The following is a 17102-nucleotide window of genomic DNA, read 5'->3' as shown; positions in this document are numbered from 1 at the left end:
AGGCCCACCCATGGCTGGTCATGTGAAATCCATACATTAGGGCCTAATGAATTTATTTAAATTGACTGTTTTGCTTCTATGAACTGTAACTCAGTAAAATCATTGAAATTGTTCCATGTTGTGTTTATACTTTTGTTCAGTGTACATAGAGTACATGAAAAAAAAATGGTATGATATTTCAACAACCATGAAAATGTATGATGCTTTTTTCCCTTCATTTCACCCATAGTAGATCATCATTTATACACTGTAAAAATAATCAATGGTTTCGGTTCCTCTTTCAATTCATCTGAGAATGTCCCTATTCTATTTGAGGTCTATTACGTAAGAGATGAGGCAAGACAAGGACACTAGATGTCCCTCTACTTCAGCCAATGACATCCTCCATATATACTGTAGCTTCACATCATCCAGTCACAGCACATGCTCTCTGGCTGTCTGTTTGTGAAGCCATCTGTCACACAATAATTACTCACTAAAGCAAATCTGACCTCAATAATAGTGGATATCATGCTGTAATAGACATATAATAGGGCATATACGCAATAAGATTAATCGGATAGACCTTTATGTACAGCCCCCCCATCCTAATAAACCCATAATAAACATTACTTACAATGTAATTGGGTGGGTTATGAGGACAAAGATGCATAGCTGTAAGACTTGGGTCACAGAGAAGAAGTCTACTGTATCGTATTTGCAACACTTTGACAACCAAGTTGCCATAGCGTTGTTGATTCTCACTAGAAAACAACAGATATAAAACTTTTAAATCCCAAAGTGTGTTGTGCTTTTCTGTCTGGAACACTTCTTTCGCCATATGGGGGTTTATATACCATAAAGAGGCTTTGCATTGAGTGGGGGCCCAATGTTATGTCAAGTGATTGGCTCAGTGGATGTTTGTAGCTCCAGGCTGGAAGGTATTTCCTGATTGGATGTTTTGACCAGTGCGGGTCACTGTGGCAGCAGGAACAGGCACAAGCATAGCCATTCACTGGCTGTGTGAGAACAGTGACTGTTCTTCAGCCCAACTACTTACATGTGGAGTCTTGGAAGCCTGGGCTGCTGCAGTGACTTGAGACTGCTATGGCCATGCCCCAGCTTGGATTACTGCTCTCTCTTATCTTCACAGCTCTCATTTTACTACACAGTAAGTTCTCTATGGTTTGTGATTGGATTTGTGATTTGACGTATTCATATAGTTAGTTCGCATTTCAGACAGGGATGACTGACTGTACTTTTCAGTGAATAGTGGACAATAACTGATGATACTTTTTGAAAGAGGAGAACATGAGCTAATTCATTATGACTACCGGTATTTGCAAATTAGACATCGGTATGGAGCGAATTAAAAGTTACATCTGAGATTTTCAATGAGTTTTCAAGGTTTTGTGTGTAGATATTGTGATTGTTATTTTTTTCTGTAGTTTGTAATTGCCTTCAGATGGATCAACAACTCTGCCATCCAGAATGCATTGGTGAGAGCAAATCATTTAGTGATAATTCATGATCTTATTCTAAGCTGAAGTAAATTTATATTTTATGATATAGTCACAATGCTTTCCCCTTGATAAATATTACCTTGGGTTTATTTATGCATTCACAGAAACATATTACATTTTGTAAATTATATTTTAGAGCTACCTCTGTTGAGATTCAGTATCTGTTTTCCATGATTGGACAATAGATCAAAAGCCTTAATAAACTATGAATAAATAATTATGTCATGATATGTACACCTTTATAATATAAAGCATTTATAATGGCTTTATACATGAAAGTTATTATAAAATGTTACCAGATAATGATTATTCAAAATAGGTATATTATTTGCTGGCTACAGCTTCCTCGTCCCCTGACATCTCGTACCAGAGAGGGGTGAGGTACACGTACAGGTACAGCACTACGATAGCCACTACTCTACAAGGCTCTACCTCAGGCCGAAATGGACTGGCTCTCGACTGTGTGGTGGATATTGACGTGATTTCCAAGTGTCACCTTATGATGCAGGTCAGATATTCAGAAAAACTACGCCAATATGGTGATTTTTGTTGTTGTTGAAAAAGTCACTTTGGGAACTCCAGTTCCCCCTGGTTCCTCCCCATTTCCAGCGTTGAATATAATAAAAAAAAGGGAAATTTATAGCCTTCCCTGTAGCTCAGTTGGTAGAGCATGGTGTTTGCAACGCCAGGGTTGTGGGTTCGATTCCCACGGGGGGCCAGCACAGAAAAAAATGTATGAAATGTATGCATTCACTACTGTAAGTCGCTCTGGATAAGAGCGTCTGCTAAAATGACTAAGATGTAAAAAAAAAAAACATATGGGACTTTTTAGTGATGTTCTTTTCTATGCTCCCTGTAGATCAGGAATCCACAGATAAAGCGTCTTTCTCCCCAGAAGGAACATTCTGTGCAACGCCTAAAGAGTTTGAGGTAATCTGAAATGACTGCATCAATATTGCTAGCATTGTGCGTTTTGTGTGTGTTTTGTGTGTATTTTTGTACATGTGTGTGATCTTTCTTTTCCTTGCTCATGTGCGGGTTTCCCCCCGGATTTCATGTGTTCTGCTTATTCTTCGTACCTTTTGCGTCTCAGACCAAATTAAAGTTGGCATATTACAAAAAAGTTGGCATATTACAATGTGCACATCGATCATTTCTTAAGTGTTTCTGCTATTAAATCATGATTTATGATGGATGATTTGAGTTACAAAAGCACAAATGATCTACAATAATGCATGATTTTGATAGCACAATAGTGCAGAAATGATACAAGCACACTAGTCCCAGATCATTCCAGATTGTTATTCCTGAGAATGTGATACTCTGCTCCGACAACACCATCATGTGTCTAGGGGTCCTGGGGGTCTTGGGGTCCTGGGGGTCTCATCTGGTGTTTTGGTTACTCTCCCAGGGAGTCGTTGGAGAGGAGTCGCCTCAAGTTCTCCCTCCAGGGGGGAAAGGTCACGGCCCTCTGTCCACAGGAGGGGGAGCAGCTGTGGACTCTGAACATCAAGAGAGCTCTACTGAGCATGCTCCAGACCTCCCGCACCGCCGAGAAGCAGGAAGTAGTGAAGGAGGTGAGGAGGGAATGATCCGTCTCCCAATATGAGTAATAGCAGGATATGCCATGCATGAAACACTAGGTTAGTATTTGCAGTAGGAGGACGACATATTGCAGTGGTGTCCAAAGTCTGTTCTGCACGGCTACTGCGGGTGCAGGCTTTTGTTCCAGCCCAGCACTAACCCAGTTAACTAAGTAATTATCATCTGCATTGAATACCATGATTTATTCATTATTTGGATCAAGTGTGTCACAACTGGGCTGGAACAAAAGCCTGCACATTCTGTAGCTCTCCAGAGTCAAGTTTGGACACCAGGTCTTCATATCATATTGTACATTGGACAATCCTCTGCCTTTTTTCCTTCCCGTGTCAATTCTTCAGACGGATCTGTACGGGACCTGCGCTAGTAAGTATGAGAGGAGAGGGCCTTTACTGGTGAAGACGAGGAACCTCAGGCAGTGTCAACAGGACCGACTGGCTTACTTCTGGCCCAATTCCACCCCTCTGAGAGAGGACACGGTGAGATCTTCTACCATCCTCTCCCCCCCTCAACATGGAACAGTCTATGGTTACCATAGTCACAACCAATCACTGATGTCTTTCTCTTGCATTGATATTGGGACATGCAGTGCATAATGAAATCCAGAAGTGCTAGGGACTGATGCCCATTTCTGTGACTTGGAAACCTTCTAGTGCAGGTTTGGTTCATAAAGGATCTGTTAGAGTGTCAGTAGGTTTCAGATTGATCTAAAAATTGGTAGCCTGAGTCCCAGATCGTCTTGTACTGTCTTGCCAACTCCATTGCTGTCATGGCGTGACAATGACAGCAATCGAGTAGACAGCACAAACAGATATGGGACTCAGGCTAAACCATTTGTGTCAAATAAGCAAAATGCCGTACCTTCCACTAGTTTCTTGTGTAACCTCAAGCCAGTTAACACTTCCAAGGGGTGTTCTTATCTCTTATGTCCTCTTCAGACAGTGGACTCCAAACTCCAGTGTACCCAGCGGCATGGGACTACAGTGATGGAGGAGGTCAACTGCACAGAGATCATCTCCATGGTACCGTTGTCAGGGTCAACAGGAGTGGTGAAGACCCAGACCATCTCTACCCTTACGCTGCTCAGAGCCCAGAAAGGCACACCCTCAGGAGTGGGTGAGTATAGGCTATACTGTAGTGTACCTGAATGACTGTGTCACTGTGTACCCGTCTGACATCAAGGTGTTGTAGTGTGTGTCTGTGTAAAAGCGAATACTGCCAAAATAAACTATTATTACTACACTTCTATTAGCTAGGAAGCAGTCATATTGATGTTACTTTCATCACACTACTACGACTACTACTGCTGGTACCACTATGGCTGTTGCAAACCTTAAGTACGTTCTCAATCATTCTTTGAGAATGTAATTATCTCAGCCATTCAAATTGAGACGCTGGAAGGTCAAACTTTTATTCAAATGAATTTAACTTGGTCCCTTAGACCCCACTCTCTCAGTAATATGATATTCATTTCAATGATATTCTCCCTCCCTCAGATACGCTGGGTCCAGGTGTCCTGAGTGACCTCCAGTTTGTGGAGGAGGGGGCTGAAGGCCAAGTCCGAGGCAGGACGTCCTCCCCCCAAGAGGCCACAGACACCGTGAGGAAGCTGTGTGGTCTTACCTCTGACCAGCAACAGGTAGGACCCCAATTTTCTAAGACATCATATGGGAGTAATTCACGCTTATGACAAGTCTTACAATGCGTTATAATCAATCAATCATATTTATTTATAAAGCCCTTTTTAAATCAGCAGATGTCACGAAGTGCTTATAGAGAAACCCTAGGCTAGGAAAAACATCCTAGAAAAGGCAGGAACTTAGGAAGAAACCTAGAGAGGAACCAGGATCTGAGGGATGGCCAGTCCTCTTCTTGCTGTGCCGGGTGGAGATTTACAAGAGTAGATGGTCATTAAGGCTAGATTGTTCTTCAAGATGTTCAAACATTCATAGATGACCAGCAGGGTCTCACAGTAATCACAGTGGTTGTAGAGCAGTGGTCACCAACCTTTTCTGAGTCAAGATCACTTTTGCAGTCAAAAAGCAAGCCTAGATCTACTGCTCAGATTTGTTTTTTACATTAACCTCACGCAAACAGTTTTGTAGGAATGAGGTTTGGGCAGTAGGCCTAATACATTATCACAGCATATTGCCTATATGATTGGTCTGCCTATATGTTAATCAGACCATATTATGCGACAGTATACATTTTGGGGGGATTGTTTTATTCTCCTCAATCAGGTTGAGGAAGTAGGCTGACCAAGCAGCCGTGAAGTCTCTTTGATTTTGCACGGTACAGTCTTTCCAAGCTAATCGGAAGACTTCCAGTTTGGTGGAGCGCCATTTACGTTCCAATTTACGGATATTTTCTGTATACCAGGGAACTAATTTCTTGTTTTTTGTTTGTAGAGGTGTGACTGCATCTAGGGTATTACGCAAGGTTACATTTAGATCCTCGGTTAGGTGGTTAACTGATTTTTGTACTCTGAAGTCCTTGGGCAGGTGGAGGGAGTCTGTCAGGGCATCTAGGAGTCGGTTGTCCGAGAATTTATTTTGCGGCTTTTGATAATCCTTGGTTGGGGTCTGAGCAGATTATTTGTTGCAATTTCAAACGTAATAAGATGATGGTACGATAGTCCAGGATTATGAGGAAAAACATTTAGAACAAAACAACATCATAAATCATTATTATACCATTATATCTTCATTGAGTAAAACGTTCCCCCGTTCCCCTTTCATACAACGTTTCATACCAACATCTGTATTTATTTACCACAAAGTCACTAATGCTTACGCCATATGTGGTGAGGCAAGAATGACAGCTGCTCCCAAAGATAGAAGGATACACTTGTTTTCATTGATTAAATACTCTCTTTACTTTAACATTTTGGGTTACATTTATCATAAAATGATGGCAATGCCAACAGTGTAGCAATGTAATTAACCTAATGTAATACATGTAATTAAGTACTCCAAGGTTCTATTTACTTGCATAAAGGTGAAAACCCCCTTCCCAAGGTCAGAGTGTCTTTCCTTCAGTAGTGTGTTCCCTGCCAAACCAAATGTGGCTTGTTTGTGTTTGTGTGCTGTGGTTTGGCTCTCCCTGGGCCCTTTCCCTTTTTTTCCTCAGCTCTTACACAGGAGCTCAGTCAAACCAATCTGGCAACCATCATGACCTGTTTAGATAGGGGGCCAACCTTAGATAGGGGGCCAACCTGGCATCCTGTCAGTCCCCCTCTCTCTCTCTCTCTCTCTCTCTCTCTCTCTCTCTCTCTCTCTCTCTCTCTCTGAAATTATAATTTCTTTTTGGTTATCAGATGATTGCTAAGATCAATGAGTCTGGTTCTGTTTTGGGTCTGTCTCTGTCCTGCTCTTATGAAATCATAACCCTGGCTGCAGCTTTCCAAATTTAGGCATGTTAATTGGAAGTTCCCTGTCGTTAGGCTATTCAGTGTCAAAATGTTGTATTTTCGTGAGATTTAGCGCAAAGAAATTTAAATGAAGGAGAGATTTTTTTAAATGTATTAGGATGCTACATTTATGTCAATAATGCTCCTTAAAAAGACAATTCTTTAATTTCAGGAAAAACATTATTATATGACATTTCATATGTATCGTCTTCCCTGTATGTAGCTGTCGGAGCTGTTCCTGCACTTGGCCTTTCAACTGAGAGCCCTGTCCCTGCCTCAGCTCAGAACACTGTGGCACGACGCCTCCTTCAAGTGCCGTAACGACTGGTCAGTTCCCTTCAGCCACTGTTCTGTCCTAAATGTATCCTGGGTTGTGTTATGTAGGGCACACTATAAAAAAAATGCTTTGCCGTATAAAATGTACATATGTGTTCTTATTGGACAGTAGCTCCCTTTTTCATTCTGTTTCAAAACGTTTCCTCCCTACTGAACAAGACCCTAAAATATACTGACTGGACTGACTCTGTCACGCCTTGTACCAGCATTTTAATGCAATAGAGGCAGTGGAACGCTTGTTTATGGTTTCCCTAATGAGAAAAATACACAGCTCTGGGGCAAGGTATGGACAGAGAGGAGTCTGTCTGTGGGATAGCAGCCATCTTTGCATCTATAACTCCTCCCTGAAACAACTTACTAGTCATCCCTAGATTGATTGAAACTACAGTACAGGCAAAATCAAAATGGCGTCCTCTCTGCCATATTCTTCTCTGTAGCTGAGATCAGGTTTTTTTGTTCATTAGTCACAAAGCGCTTCCGTTATAACACACCCAAAGACACTAGATGTCCTTTACAAGAATGCATATCGTGTATATCAATGAAATGATGCTTTTGATGAATAATTATTTATAATGCTTTTTATACATTGCTTTTATAAGAACCGTCCTGAAGTGAGAAGGTGCGACTGAATCGGTGCTGTCCATTCCCGGCAGTTGATTACTCTGTCGACTGTGTTGTCGTTGCAGGCAGCCTCTCTTGGACGGCCTACCAGCGTGTGGCTCAGAGGAATGCATCGCCCTCTTAACAGACCTCATCCGGGACGAGGAGATAGAGCAGCAGCGGGCCCACTCTTTTCTCACCACCATCGCCCTCATCCCTCACCCCTCACCACACATCGTCGGCTCCGTCAACGTACGTCGGTCTGATGGGACGTTCTATGGGGATATTGACTTTGGGTTGAACAAAACACCGAGGTTTAGATACAGTATACCGTGCCTATTTTATTCGCCATCTCAATTGAATTATATGGCTGAGAATTTTCAATATAGCTCCACAGATGATTCAAAATCGTCGCAGGAAACTCAACCGACACCTTTACTCCGCAACGTTGTTGAGGTCACATCCAACAACGCATGCTTTGGCGTCACCCATTAAACACATGATCGGAGATAAACATACAAATACAATGGGTCCATAATATAAAACTGTTGTTTTTTCCCCCCTCCTTTTCTCTCAGGTGTTGCTGAAGACACCTGAGGTGCGGACCAAGGCCCTGTTGACTGGTTCTTCCCTGGTCCATCAGCTATGTCGGAGGAGCCAGTCTCCCTGCAGTCTCATCCCCCAGGTCCAGAGCTTCATACAGGCACTGAAAGACACCTTGGGAGAGGGCTGTGGAGGAGACAAAACAGAGGTACACAGAATTAGATCCGACTCCATATACACAGATTATGATGGTGTGCTGGTACTGGAGTTTTTATCACCGTCTGGTGATTGTGCTGTATTTAAAATGTGATATTACAGTGTGTATTGCGTGGTTCATACTTGTCCTGACTCCTGAACCTGAGCATCTCAATGGTTGCTGCTGCTGATGATGATGATGATGATAAAGATAGCAGCAACAAGCAGGTTGATGATGATGCTGATGATGTAAAGTGATGATTCCTCCTACAGCTGCTCTATGCATTGAAAGCAGTGGGAAATGCAGGCGTGGCTGCTTCAGCTCTCATCCCTCAGCTAAACCTCTGTATACAGAGCCACTCCACCCCTCTGGAGCTGAGACTCACTGCCGTACAAGCTTTCAGACGCATCCCCTGCAATGCTGACGTGAGTAGGATGGCAGATAATGGTCAAGTTTCTAGGCATAACCTCTGGGAATGAACTGAACTTTAGAACAAAGAACTGTTTTGCTCAGTTCAATGTATAGAAATAGTTTTTTTTTTTCTTCTGAAGCCTGGTTTGTGTTTAATTGGAATAAGCTGAGAAACCGTCTCTCACTGAATAAAGCCTTGATTTAATCATTTCAAGTAGCAGAAGTCCCATTGAAGGGATACGATACAAGACAATACGTTATTGTCCAAGAGGACAATAACGTTACAGTTCAAACATGATTTGACTTGAATACAATTTCACTTGAACTGTGTGAAGTATCCTGTTGTACTAAAACGATTCAGTCGGCATACTGTTCATACCACAGGAGGTTGGTGGCACCTTAATTTGGGAGGATGGGCCCGTGGTAATGACTGGAGTGAAGTAAGTGGAATGGTATCAAATACACATTTTCTGTGTGTTTGGTGTCATTCCATTCACTCCGTTCCGGACATTATTATGAGCCGTCCTCCCCTCAGCAGCCTCCTGTGGTTCAGTCTGATTCTCTTCACGTGGATTCACGCTGACGTTGTGGGGATGTTGAGGTGACCTTGGGGCGAGGGGTCTGTGACTGACAGCTCTTTGCTTCTCCAGAGGGGGTCTGTGCTGCGGCTCTACCGTGACCACCAGGAGGAGGCGGAGGTCAGGATTGCTGCATACCAGCAGATAATGCACTGCCCCGACCCCGAAGTGCTTCGAGCAGTGAAGACGACTCTGAGGCATGAGACCTCCAGCCAAGGTTTGAAAAAAAAGGGTTCCAAAACAGTTCTTCAGCTGTCCCCATAGGGACTTTTTGGTTCCATGTAGAACCCTTTAGGGTTCCATGTTGAATCCTCAGACGATTCTATTTTAGGTTCTAAATCACACCAGTGCCTAATTTGTAAATTGCGAGGTGCCGGAACAAAACGTGAGCCAGAGAGGAGGGTGACTTAGGAGGCTCTGTGGTCCTTGAAAGCATTAAAAAAAATCATCTTTAAAATAAAGCACTGCATGCATTATCATCGCGTTTGCGTACTAGCATAGAGGAGAAGTATAGAGGCGCTTGCAGAAGAGGCACACATGAGGAAAATGTTTTGTAGCCTAGGTTCCGGGGAAATTGTTGCCTTTTATAAACGCATTTCATGCAAATCATTTCATGCAAGGTCCCCTGGTATCACGGCTCTTGCAGCATGAACTGACATGTTGTCCACACAATCAAAAGATCAGATAATTAATCTAGTACTGAAAGCATAAGCTACAGCTAGCTAGCACTGCAGTGAATAAAATCTGTTGAATAGTTGACTCAAAGAGAGAGAAAGACAATAGTTGAACAGTTTTGAACAAATTAATTTCTTCAAAAATGAAGGTGAAGCGAGAGAGAGAGAGAGAGAGAGAGAGTGCTAGCTATATATAAATGTATATATACAGTTGAAGTCGGAAGTTTACATACACCTTAGCCAAATAAAGTTAAACTCAGTTTTTCACAATTCCTGACATTTAATCCTAGTAAAAATTCCCTGTCTTAGGTCAGTTAGGATCACCACTTTATTTTAAGAATGTGAATGTCAGAATAATAGTAGAGAGATTGATTTATTTCAGCTTTTATTTCTTTCATCACATTCTCAGTGGGTCAGAAGTGTACATACACTCAATTAGTATTTGGTAGCATTGCCTTTAATTGTTTAACTTGGGTAAAACATTTCTGGTAGCCTTCCACAAGCTTCCCACAATAAGTTGGGTGAATTTTGGCCCATTCCTCCTGACAGAGCTGGTGTAACTGAGTCAGGTTTTTAGGCCTCCTTGCTCGCACATGCTTTTTCAGTTCTGCCCACAAATTTTCTATAGGTTTGAGGTCAGGGCTTTGTGATGGCCACTCCAATACCTTGACTTTGTTGTCTTGAAGCCATTTTGACACAACTTTGGAAGTATGCTTGGGGTCATTATCCATTTGGAAGACCCATTTGCGACCAAGCTTTAACTTCCTGACTGATGTCTTGAGATGTTGCTTCAATATGTCCACATAATTTTTCTTCCTCATGATGCCATCTTTTTTGTGAAGCGCACCAGTCCCTCCTGCAGCAAAGCACCCCCACAACATGATGCTGCCACCTCCGTGCTTCACGGTTGGGATGGTGTTCTTTGGCTTGCAAGCCTCCCCCTTTTTCCTCCAAACATTACGATTATCATTATGGCCAAACAGTTCTATTTTTGTTTCATCAGACCAGAGGACATTTCTCCAAAAGTACGATCTTTGTCCCCATGTGCAGTTGCAAACCGTAGTCTGGCTTTTTTATGGCAGTTTTGGAGCAGTGACTTCTTCCTTGCTGAGCAGCCTTTCAGGTTATGTCGATATTGGACTCGTTTTACTGTGGATATAGATATTTTTGTACCTGTTTTCTCCAGCATCTTCACAAGATCCTTTGACGTTGTTCTGGGAATTATTCGCACTTTTCGCACCAAAGTACGTTCATCTCTAGGAGACAGAACGCATCTCCTTCCTGAGCGGTATGACAGCTGCATGGTCCCATGGTGTTTATACTTGCGTACTATTGTTTGTACAGATGAACGCGGTACCTTCAGGTATTTGGAATTTGATCACAAGGATGAACCAACGTTGTGGAGGTCTACAATATTTTTTCTGAGGTCTTGGCTGATTTCTTTTGATTTTCCCATGATGTCAAGCAAAGAGGCACTGAGTTTGAAGGTGGGCCTTGAAATACATCCACAGGTACACCTCCAATTGACTCAAATGATGTCAATTAGCCTATCAGAAGCTTCTAAAGCCATAACATCATTTTCTGGAATTTTCCAAGCTGTTTAAAGGCTCAGTCAACTTAGTGTATGTAAACTTCTGACCCACTGGAATTGTGATACAGTGAATTATAAGTGAAATAATCTGTCTGTAAACAATTGTTGGAAAAATTACTTGTGTCATGCACAAAGTAGATGTCCTAACCGACTTGCCAAAACTATAGTTTGTTCACAAGAAATTTGTGGAGTGGTTGACGAATACGTTTTAATGACTCCAACCTAAGTGTATGTAAACTTCCGACTTCAACTGTATATCTATGTCTTTTTTGTAATATATATATAAATACTTTTACTTTCACTTCCATTACAAAAAAGATTGCAGTTTTGAAACTGCAGTATAAGTGAATGCTATGTTACCTAGTTGGCTCTGGCTATCCAACACTGGAACTCTTCCAAGTCAAGGTAAGCTTTTGGCTTTATTAATTTATTGCCACTGGGGCAGTAGCTAGCGGGTTTACTAATGCGTTAGTTCTAGTAGCTATGTTGACTGACGTTAGACAATATGGTGACAACAATGTAGGCTGTGTTATGATACAGCTAGGCTGTTTATTATTCTTTTTTGAAGATATTGATTGTCTGTTGCTAAATGATAGGCCGACTCCTGGTGTATTGTCATTTAATTTATTTATGAACAGACGTCAGTAATTCTTTAACTTTGGCAAATGTATTTAAATGGGTCAGTGGTGTAGCGGCCACCACCAGCACCCTTCCCGCTGCCAAGATTCTATAAGGAAATAAATGATGAAGTGCAACGCTCATGTCTATCAGAGCAGAGAGAGAGAGGGAGAGAGAGAGAGAGAGAGAGAGAGTTGGAGAGAGAGAGCGAGAGAGTTAGAGAGAGAGAGAGGGAGAGAGAGAGAGAGGGAGAGAGAGAGAGAGAGAGAGAGAGGGAGGGAGAGAGAGAGAGAGAGGGAGGGAGGGAGAGAGAGAGAGGGAGAGAGTTAGAGAGAGAGAGGGAGGGAGAGAGAGAGAGAGAGAGGGAGGGAGAGAGAGAGAGGGAGAGAGGGAGAGAGAGGGAGAGAGTTAGAGAGAGAGAGAGATAGAGAGAGAGAGAGAGAGAGAGAGAGAGAGAGAGAGAGAGAGAGAGAGAGAGAGAGAGTTAGAGAGAGAGAGAGATCAATGAAAGCGAACACTCGTTCTAGCTCTGTGAGAAATACAGGCCCGCTTCGCTCTCTCTCTCGCCGCAGTAATGGCCACTCGTTGGTCTACATGTATATGGGCTACACTGTTGACCGTACCATAAACCCTGGGCGGGCCCAACACGAATCAATTCTTATAATATCAGGCACATTTTCACATTGCGTTTTTTTAGGGAGCAGCCAGGAGAGGAGTCTACTTGAATGAACTCTGATTGCTTTTATTCTAATTTTTACATGACAAAAAGTGAAAATAATTGTTCATGCCACAAGAGGTACCGGATCCTGGCAAATGGGTTCCGGAACTAAACAGTCCAAAACTGAGAGGTGCCAGATCCTGTTCTGGCAGGATGCTGCTCAAATGAAGAACTGGATAGCACATTTTTTTCTAAAAGTGTGGTCTTGGCCCTTCAGTTTTTGCAGATCTGTAAGGTGGAAGCAATATGTTAAAAGCTCCACCTCTACACCACTTATGTACCGGTCGTCGTACGTAATGGACCAAGGCGCAGCGGGTTGAGTGCTCATCTTAACTTTATTTGAACACTGAACAAAAGAAAACAATCAAATGCACAGTATTGCAGGCTACACACACAGCTATTCAAAAACAACTTCCCACAAGGGACATGTGAAAACAGGGCTACCTAAGTATGACTCCCAATCAGCAACAACGATGTTCCTGATTGAGAGCCATACCAGGCCAACACAAAGAAATACACAACATAGACAGATCATAGAAATATAAAACATAGAACATAACCAAAAACCCCGGAATACTCTAAACAAACACCCCTCTACATAAACACATAACCCAACAAACCCCGAACCACATAAAACAAACACCCCCCTGCCACGTCCTGACCAAACTACAATAACAAATAACCCCTTTACTGGTCAGGACGTGACAGCTTATACCTATCCAGACCTTTCAGAACCACAAATATCGATGGTTTAGGGCCAAAGAGCAGAGACAGCGTGCAAATTGGGATCAACCATACAGGTTCACTACTCTGAGAGATTCCAAATGACTCCACCTACACATCCTACAAGTAAGAAGTTATGCTGATTGATATATTGATGATTGCTCTGAATTTCATTCTCAGTGGGCTCTTTTGTGTGGAGTCACCTGACCCAGGTCCTGAGAACTGAGGACCCCATGAAGCAGGCCCTGATGGAGGCACTGCCTGATGACATCATTACCAAAGACTTTGAGGCTGAACCCTGGAAATACTCCTCTTATTCAGACTACACTGCAGACTCAGGTAATTTACATTAAGTTCCTCTTATAAAGTGTCTTCAGAAAGTATTCACACCCTTGACTTTTTCAACATTGTGTTGTGTTATAGCCTGAATTTAAAACGTATTAAATTGAGATTTTGTGTCATTGGCCTACACAGAATAAATATCCCATAATGTCAAAGTGGAATTTTGTTTATAAGTATATAAGTATATATAAGTATTCAACCCCTTTGTTATGGCAAGCCTTAACAAGTCACATAATAAGTTGCATGGACTCACTCTGTGTGCAATAGTAGTATTTAACATAATGAATGACTACCTCATCTCTGTACTCCACACATGCAATTATCTGTAAGGTTCCTCAGTTGAGCAGCGAATTTCAAACACAGATTCAACCACAAAGACCAGGGAGGTTTTCCAATGCCTCACAAAGAAGGGCAACTATTGGTAGATGGGTATAAAAAATGGCAGGCATTGAATATCCCTTTGAGCATGGTGAAGTTATTCATTACATTTGGTGTATGGATGGTGTATCAATACACTCAGTCACTACAAAAGATATAGGCGTCCTTCCTAAATCAGTTGTCGGAGAGGAAGGAAACCGCTCAGGGATTTCACCATGAGGTCAATGGTGACTTTAAAAACAGTTACAGAGTTTAATGGCCGTGATAGGAGAAAATGGAGGATGGATAAACAACATTGTAGTTACTCCACAATACCAACCTAAATGGCAGAGTGACAAGAAGGAAGCCTGTACCGAATAAGAATATTCCAAAACATGCACCCTGTTTGCAATAAGGCACTAAAGTAAAACTGCAAAAAGTGGCAAACAAATTAACTTTATGTCCTGGATCCAAAACATTATGTTTGGGGCAAGTACAACACAATACTTCACTGAGTAATAATCTTCATATTTTCAACATGGTGGTGGCTGTATCATGTTATGGGTATGCTTGTCATGGGCAAGGACTAGGGAGTTATTTAGGATAAAAATAAATGAAATAGAGCTAAGCATTGGCAAAATCCTAGGGGAAAACCTGGTTCAGTCTGCTTTCCAACAGACACTGGGTGACAAATTCACCTTTCAGAAAGACAATAACCTAAGACACAAGGCCAAATATACACTGGAGTTGCTTACCAAGACGACATTGAATGTGGCCTAGTTACAGTTTTGACTTTAATCAACTTGCAAGCCTTGAAAATGGTTGTCTAGCAACGATCAACAATCAACTTGACAGAGCTTGAAGAATGTTTTAAAGAATAATGTGAAAATATTGTATAATCCAGGCCTTAGAAATTTACCCAGAAAGACTCTGTAATCACTGCCAAAGGTGATTCTAACATGTATTGCCTCAGGGGTGTGAATACTTATATAAATGAGATATTTCTGTATTTCATTTTCAATAAATTAGCAAAAATGTCTAAAAACATGATTTGACTTTGTCATTATGAGGTGAGAATATATATATTTTTAATCAATTTTGAATTCAGGCTGTAAAACAACAAAATGTGAATTAGGTCAAGGGGTATGAATACTTTCTGAAGGCACTGTACCTGTGTAGTAACATTAACAACATTGGATGAATATGCTAATATGGTTCATACATATGTTATAATATACAGCAGGTTACCTGTGAAAGGGTAGCTTTGTCTTTTTAGGATAACCCTCTTCAATTACTTGCAGTGATAATTGTTTCAGAAGTGATTACATTTTGCACTTGGTTGTCCTTTGAAGAGCAAAAGAATACAGTAAGTGTTTTTTGTGTGTCTCAGGATTTGGAGTTGCAAATATGGAGGGAGCCTTGGTTTTCTCTTCCGAGTCCTTTGTGCCGCGCTATGCCATGGCTAACCTGACCGTCTACATCCACGGAAGAGCTTTCAATCTGCTTGAGGTGAGTAGTTAGATCATATCTCATTGTTTTCATTCTGTGAGCAACTGAATGCGTTTTTGAGGGAATTTTCTGCTCTTCCTCAATGCTCTGAAGCATTGAATTACCGAGAGAGGGACGTAAAACAACATATCTGAGGAACAGACGCTGTATGTGATTCAAATCAAATGGACAACGGGAAATCAAATTGTCTGCTCTCCTCCACAGGTCGATCTTCGTGTGGAAAACATTGAACCACTTCTGAAACACATTTTTGGCCACAAATCAACTTCTCCCGATGAGGAGCCTACAACTCGGGATGAAGAGGAGGATGGAAAGAAGTCTCCGATGAAGGAGAGAAGACGAAGAAAAGCAGGGGAAGGAAATAAAGGACAGATAAAGGAGCGGAGAAGGAGAAAAGCTGGGGAAAGAGACAGCTCTGGTTGTTCACCTAGTATCTACGGTTACCTCAGCCAGGTCAGGACTATGGTGAGACTTTCACAGCAGTATTTGACCATTGCTACATTCATTAGCCTATCTAAGCCTAGCTAGCCTATGTGCCAATTCTATTTTTGCACATTTAAGTTAGAGAATTACATTAGATCTGATGGTTTCATAGTGTAGCCTAAATAATGGGTCACTTCACTCCAATTGTAGATGTAAATAGCTTTTCAATGACCATGGATGATGATTGATGTTTTTAATTGTAGTTCTCAGGAGGGAGACTGGAGGAGGCCAGACCACGTTGTTGGCTTGGTGTCAAAGTGTTTGGGAATGAGTTGAGCGTGGTGACCTGTGCTGACCTCTACTCTCAGATAAAGGAGCTGTCACTCAGCATGGCTGGGCTTGCCGTCAGACTGCTGAAGGTAGGCGACTGTGACCTCTGACCTCTGCGATAGCGGGGCTGTGGGACTCATACGGGATATGACTCCATATGATCATCTCAGAGGAATGTAGTTTGATGAAATCCTGTGTAATACCTTTCTAGTCTGTTACCTTTAAGCAATGCTCATACACATTAGTTTCATGTTTTGCTCTTCTTCGTATAATATTGTATTGAGAAAGAATGGATGGGCTAATGTGGGACTCTCTCTCTCTCTCTCTCTCTCTCTCTCTCTCTCTCTCTCTCTCTCTCACTCTCTCTCTCTCTCTCCATCAGGGTCAGGGGGTGCAGCTCCACCACAGGGCAGTGTTGATGACAGAGGAGTTGGTCCTGCCCTCTCTGTCAGGCTTACCCATTAGACTGGGCATCAACATGACCTCCCTCCTCTCCCTGCACCTCAAGGGCAGTGCCAACTACAGAGACTGGTCACACTTCTCACTGGCAGGTCACATCAAGCCCAAGTAAGTCGGTATCCATTTTGGATCTGACGGCCTCTTAATTTTCTTATCCCTGGTTAGTGTTTCACCAATGACT

At 42.1% G+C, this 17102-nt stretch overlaps 1 protein-coding gene across 1 annotated transcript in view; it reads left to right on the top strand.

The window, feature by feature from the left end:
* Positions 1 to 1002: 1002 nt before the first annotated feature.
* apoltp (apolipoprotein lipid transfer particle homolog) overlaps positions 1003 to 17102 on the top strand; it is a 67838-nt gene continuing 51738 nt past the window's right edge. Inside the window, exons 1-18 of the mRNA XM_014139386.3 lie at positions 1003 to 1150; positions 1428 to 1478; positions 1844 to 2010; positions 2362 to 2432; positions 2914 to 3079; positions 3446 to 3583; positions 4043 to 4220; positions 4601 to 4743; positions 6737 to 6840; positions 7536 to 7701; positions 8027 to 8200; positions 8461 to 8613; positions 9250 to 9394; positions 13682 to 13840; positions 15591 to 15709; positions 15914 to 16174; positions 16396 to 16551; positions 16845 to 17029. Of these exons, the coding sequence (XP_013994861.3) occupies positions 1087 to 1150; positions 1428 to 1478; positions 1844 to 2010; positions 2362 to 2432; positions 2914 to 3079; positions 3446 to 3583; positions 4043 to 4220; positions 4601 to 4743; positions 6737 to 6840; positions 7536 to 7701; positions 8027 to 8200; positions 8461 to 8613; positions 9250 to 9394; positions 13682 to 13840; positions 15591 to 15709; positions 15914 to 16174; positions 16396 to 16551; positions 16845 to 17029 (2600 nt within the window). The 5' untranslated portion in view covers positions 1003 to 1086. The remainder of the gene's footprint in view (positions 1151 to 1427; positions 1479 to 1843; positions 2011 to 2361; positions 2433 to 2913; positions 3080 to 3445; positions 3584 to 4042; positions 4221 to 4600; positions 4744 to 6736; positions 6841 to 7535; positions 7702 to 8026; positions 8201 to 8460; positions 8614 to 9249; positions 9395 to 13681; positions 13841 to 15590; positions 15710 to 15913; positions 16175 to 16395; positions 16552 to 16844; positions 17030 to 17102) is intronic.

The sequence above is a fragment of the Salmo salar genome, chromosome 14 (assembly GCF_965601325.2).
Source record: "Salmo salar chromosome 14, fSalSal1, whole genome shotgun sequence".
NCBI classification, from domain to species: Eukaryota; Metazoa; Chordata; class Actinopteri; order Salmoniformes; family Salmonidae; genus Salmo; species Salmo salar.
This window is presented reverse-complemented; position numbering and strand designations above follow the sequence as displayed.